At 43.2% G+C, this 6,013-nt stretch overlaps 1 protein-coding gene across 1 annotated transcript in view; it reads left to right on the top strand.

Moving 5' to 3' along the window:
* Nucleotides 1–5,798, top strand: part of LOC146468836 (uncharacterized) — a 71,312-nt gene extending 65,514 nt beyond the window's left edge. The window contains exon 5 of the mRNA XM_085124085.1: nucleotides 5,693–5,798. Coding sequence (XP_084980211.1) covers nucleotides 5,693–5,798 — 106 coding nt within the window. The remainder of the gene's footprint in view (nucleotides 1–5,692) is intronic.
* Nucleotides 5,799–6,013: the final 215 nt, after the last annotated feature.

Here is a 6,013-nt window from a genome sequence, read left to right on the forward strand (position 1 = left end):
GAAGTTGTACGGTTGTAGACGGATTACCCATCGTTCAATTCGGGCTGAAGGTTTGGAACGGGGACCATAGATGACTTCCAACGGTTTGTGGTCGGTTACCAGATCAAACCTCATTCCATAGATGTATGCATGGAATCTCTCGCATGCCCAAACAAGAGCAAGGGCCTCCTTTTCAGTTTGGGAGTATTTGCGTTCACACTCTGTGAGGCTGCGGCTTGCATAGCAAATTGGCACCCGTACTCCATCCTGGCTTTGCACTAACACGGCTCCAAGGCCAACAGGACTCGCGTCTGCGATGACTTTGCTTGGTGCATTCTTGTCGAAGTATGCGAGTGTTCCTGCTTCAGCCATGCTTTGCTTCAATGACTCAAAAGCAGCTTTTTGCTCAGCTCCAAAATGGAATGGGACATCTTTCCTGGTTAGTTGCCTCAGTGGTTCTGAGAGTGTGGCAAAATGAGGAATAAATCTGCTGCTGTAGTTAGCCAATCCCAGGAAGCTTCGTACTTCGCTAACCGTCGTTGGCTCTCTTGTCTCCTGCAGAGCTCTTACTCTTTCCTCTGTTGGGCCAATTCCTTTTTCAGAGAGGAGAATGCCCATAAAAACCAATCTGTCCACGTTGAACAGGCATTTGTCAACATTGAGGGTCAAACCATGCTGTCTGAGACGTTGCATAGTTTTGTGAAGGCGCTGGTCATGAGTTGTCTGGTCTGGGCCATGTACAATGATGTCGTCAGAGATATTGTCGACTCCCTCTATTCCAGCCAAGGCGGTAGATATCTCATGTTGGTACTGCTCACTTGCTGAACTCACACCAAACAAAAGGCGCTTATACCTGTACAAGCCTTTGTGTGTCACAAAGGTGGTTATCTGGCGTGACTCGGGACTAAGTTCCAGCTGATGATATCCCCACTTTAAATCTAACTTGCTAAAAACTTTGGAGCCATTCATGTTGTGCAGCAACTCATCTACGGTTGGTATGGGGTATCGACCCCGTATTATTGCTTCATTTGCTCTCCTCATATCAATGCAGAGACGAATATCACCGTCCGCCTTCGGAATGATTATTACTGGGTTCACCCATGGCGTTGGCCCATCGACCTCTTCTATGATGTCACAGTCTAACAATTCTTGAACCTTTCTCTCCACCTTATCTTGCAAATTGAAGGGAATTCGCCTCAGCGGCTGGGCTACTGGTTTCACTGCTGGATCTATGTGTAATGTGACTTGTTTAGATTTCAGCTTTCCAATTCCACCAAACACTTCTGGGAATTTTTGCTGCAGTATCTGCTTGGTTTCAACAACCGTAGCGATGTCGACACCTATTTTCAACACACCCAGCTTCATTGCAGTATCCTTGCCAAGGAGTGGTACTCCCTTTCCTTTAATAACTAGGAATTCAGCTTGAGCTTTCCCTTGGCCAACCACCACTTCACAGGTAAAACGACCTTTTACTGGGAGGGGCTTGTTAGATGCATAAGCATATAGTTTCCTGTCAACAGGGGCAGCTTCAGACTTGCACTTAATCCTTTTAGCTTTCAATTGCTCCCAAGTTTCTTCATCAACAATGTTATTGGTGGCTCCAGAGTCCACCAGCATCTCTAATTCTACCCCACCTACAGACAACTTAAGCATGTTTGACTGGACTCTATCCGTAACTCTGAAAGCATAATCAACTTGCTCCCCACTGGCTTGTGGTTCTTCTTGGATTTGGTTAACTCCTGGTTTCTTTGTTTTGGTTTTGCAGACACTAGCAAAATGGTCTTTCCCTTTACATTTTCTACAAGTTTGGCCTCTAGCAGGGCATTTTGAATCTCCGCCCAGATGACCAGTTGACCCACAACGATAGCAATGAATTTCTCTGCCCTTGTTCCCTTTACTCCTTTGTTTACTCTTGGGTCTCCCAGCTTTCTCATAAACCCTGTTTGCATCTACTTTACTCGGTTCACTCATACTGAGCTGAGACATTTGGTGCTCTACACTTTCACACTGTTCTGCGAGTGCTAACGTACGGGCAAGGGTTAGCTCTTCCCTTTCCTCAAGCAATTTACGTCTCACATAGTCTGACCTACATTTGCACAGGACAGCGTCTCTTAACTGGTTGTCAAAGTCTGCACCAAAATTGCAGTCCTTTCCTTCTTTCCTTAATCGAGTTACAAACTGCAAAACAGTCTCACCTTCCTTTTGTTGGAGTCGATGAAATTTCTGGCGAGCGAAAGCAGAGTTGACTTTAGGAAGAAAATACCTATTCAACGCTGTTACAGCTGCTGCGTAATCGGTTGCTTCGCCGGTGTCCGCGAGAGTAGAGAAGATTTCTTGTACATCGGGGCCTGCGAAATGGAGTAACATAGCTCTTCTCCGTTGTTTCGTGGCTGCATTTGTACCCTCGGTGATAATAAGACCTTTGCCATCCGCGAACAGTTCAAAAGAAGTTAACCATCGCTTCCATCGTGGTCCCAACGTGGCTGGATCCGAGTGACAATCGAACTTAGGAATCGAATTTGAAACGCCATTTTCGCTCGAAGACATCTTGTGCCGTACTTATCCTCGTCGCCAATGTCGTATCCTCTTAATACATAAATTAGAGGAATGCTAGCCGTGAAACTAGCCCAGAGAAAGACACACAACTAGTCAACCATGTGCTCTCTTTATTACTCTCATCCCATAATAATCTCGGCCTAGGTTGCTACTTCATGTAATACACGACACTTTTTTTTTGCAAGAGTGTTTACATTACATTTGAATTGAAGCCGCGATTGAACAGACGAGTCTAAACATCACAACCTCAGCACGAATTTTGATATTTTTATCTCACTGAGTTCAAATCCCTTTGGTCATTGAAATCTACATTCCATTAGCTTTCTAATCACGCATGTAGCCAAGAGATTCTTTAAAAGAAAGGCGAGAAACAAATCTAAGCTTTTTCATACAAGAGTGTTACATTGCATTTGAATTGAAGCCGCGATTGAACAGACGAGTATAAAGATCACAACCGCGGCACGAAAATTTAATTATTTTTGTCACAGTAAGTTTAAAATCTCCTCGGACATTAAAATCTACGTTCTATTAGCTTTCAAATCACGTGTTAGAGATTCGTTGGAAGTTACGCGAGAAACAATTTTTTTTATGGAAGTGTATGATTGTGATTAGCCGTTGTGCAATTGAAAACGGTGAAAGACACGTAACGCGCGAGGTAACATTATCCTCGAGAAAATCGATACCTTCTAAAAATAACTTCAGAGGGATTACGATGGGGATAGGGCGTATATGGGGGATTACCTCTCTTACCTTCATCCTCTCTGAGTTCTTAACCAGTCACAATTAGATGGAATGAATTACAGTAAACATTAACTTGTCGAGAGCTTCTATGTAGATGACTTAGTGACCGGAAAAGACGACACAGGTAAGGCATTTACTCTGTACAAAGGCTCCAAAGATAGGCTAGCACGTGGTGGTTTCAAATTGCGCAAGTGGAAAACGAATGACGAGGTGTTGAGAGGTCTGATTGCTTAAGATGAGAATCACAAAACCGCAGATGAGAGCGTGACAAACGAAGAGGAAACGTACGCGAAGCTCACGCTAGGTTCGGAAATAAGCAAGAGTTGCCCAAAGGTTTTAGGTCTCCCATGGGATTGTGAAAGTGATCTCATCTGTTTTAGTTTCGAGAAGATCGTAGCGAAAGCGCAAGAGATTCAACCGACTAAGCGAAGTTTGCTCAGCATTTTAGCCAGCATGTTTGACCCCCTGGCCTTGGGATTTTTAGTCCAGTCATTGTCTGCATAAATATGTTGTTTCAAGAGCTGTGCCGCGATAATCTAGGCTGGGATGACAAACTCGAAAGCAAAACCGAAAAGAAATGGCGCGAATGGATTGCGGATTTGTCTAAGGTCAGGGGGATCTCAGTCAGTAGGTGCGTATATGATGTCCCCAAACAGGAGGTGCTTGAGTGTTACTTGCATGGTTTTGGAGATGCGAGTAATAGAGCGTATTGTGCTGTTGTATACTTTGTCTGTCACACACATGATGGGGTTTATACGAGATTGTTGACAACAAGGTCGAGAGTGGCACCGTTGAAGGTACTGACTATTCCCCGTCTGGAGTACTCTGGAACTTATGTCAGCAAGAATTTTGGCCCAATTAATGAGCACGGTAAAGAAAGCCTTAAAAGCACAGGTGAGTCTGACCGGCACTAGATATTGGTTAGATAGCAAGACGGCAATATGCTGGATTCAGGACGGGGGAGTGGAAACAGTTTGTTAGACACCGAGTGAATGAGATTCTCAGGCTTTCAAACAAAGAAGAGTGGAGACACTGCCCAGGAGAAGAAAACCCAGCTGACATTGGATCAAGAGGAGCGTTCAGTTCAAAGCTGAAAGATGATGAGCTGTGGTGGAAAGGACCTCCATGGCTGTGCAAAGAAGAGAGCTGTTGGCCCACAAACCAAGTCGTCACTTGTACAACAGAAAGCCAAGAAGAGTAAAAAAAGACAGCAACCGTGATGATTGTAGACACACAAAGTCCACCAAAAGTGGTGGACATCGATCGGCAAGGTAGGTTGAGAAAGTTATTACGAGTGACTGCCTGGGTGTTGCGTTTTATTCAAAATTCAAAGCCAGGAAGCACGAAAACAGAAGGTGAGTTGTCTAAAGAAGAATTGATCGTCGCCGAAAACAAATGGATCGAGGCGGTGCAATTAGATTTGAAGCGCCAGAAGGATTTTTTGAGTTTGAAAAAGGTCTTAGGTTTGGAAGAAATTGGTGGAGTATTAAGATGTGTGGGAAGGTTAGGAAACTCGGATTTGGAGCCGGACGCACAGAGACCAATTATCCTCCCAAAAGACCACATTTACACGAATAAGACGATAGAAGAATGTCACGAAAGAGTGCTTCACGTCGGAGTGAGAGGGGCCCTCGCAGAGTTGGGGTCAAAGTTTTGGGTTCCTAAAGGTCGGCAATGCGTGAAGAAGGTCTTCAATAAATGTGTTCTCTGCAAAAAACTAGAAGGGAAGGCGTATGGCGCACCGTGTAGCGCAGCGCTGCCAGAATTTCGCGTTACAGAGGCACCCCCGTTTTCAAAGGTAGGTGTTGGTTTCGCGGGGCTATTTTACGTTAAGACACAGACTGGGAATATGACGAAGGCCTACATTGCGCTATTTTCATGTTGCGTGACGAGAGCATTGCATTTAGAACTTGTAGAAAGTCTGTCAGCAGAAGCATTCACTCGAGCTTTGAGGCGATTTGCTGCCCGTCGAGGAACACCAGCACTGATTGTCTCCGATAATGATGATGATAATAATAATAATAATAATAATAATAATAATAATAATAATAATAATAATAATAATAATAATAATAATAATAATAATAAAACCAAGAATTGTGCGCTTCAAAAGGTAACGACCTCAGCGCAAAGGACGCCATTTTGGGGGAAGGGAATAAAAGGGGTGTGAAAGTTTATTTTCAGTTTTATTTTTTTATTATTTTCATTCATTTTTTTTTTCATGTCTTCCATTGGAATTGCTGGGTCGGAGTTTCTTTTTCCGCAAAGCTACCGTTTCTGGCTTCGACAACAAAAAAATGTTCTTGATAGAAAAGGTGAAACTATCATGTTCAAATATACAATACTCATGATGTATTGTTTGATGATTTTAAGGTTAAAACTGTAGATTTAAGTGATCCAATTTGTTTCTCCATAGGAGATTGTCAGAGAACAAAATTTCAGAACTACCTAACGAGATATTTGCAAATCTGACGTGGTTGAGATATCTGAAAGTTGTTGGATATAATTTTGTTTGCGCCTAAGACCAGTAAAGTTTTCACAGTCATTTAATTAAAACATAGTGAATATACTGAGGCTGTACCACAGCAGAACTTTCCGTCAGCTGTGAGAATTGTATGGTGATTTGTAGGAGAGCTTGGATCATGAGCTAGAGTTAGACGGAAAACTAATGAGTGGTCATTACTGCAAAGCTATATTTCTTTTAATCAATTTTGTTTGTGAGGCTGATGTGTTTTGG

The sequence above is a fragment of the Pavona decussata genome, unplaced genomic scaffold (genome assembly GCF_977016875.1).
Source record: "Pavona decussata unplaced genomic scaffold, jaPavDecu1.1 SCAFFOLD_128, whole genome shotgun sequence".
In the NCBI taxonomy this organism is placed as follows: domain Eukaryota; kingdom Metazoa; phylum Cnidaria; class Anthozoa; order Scleractinia; family Agariciidae; genus Pavona; species Pavona decussata.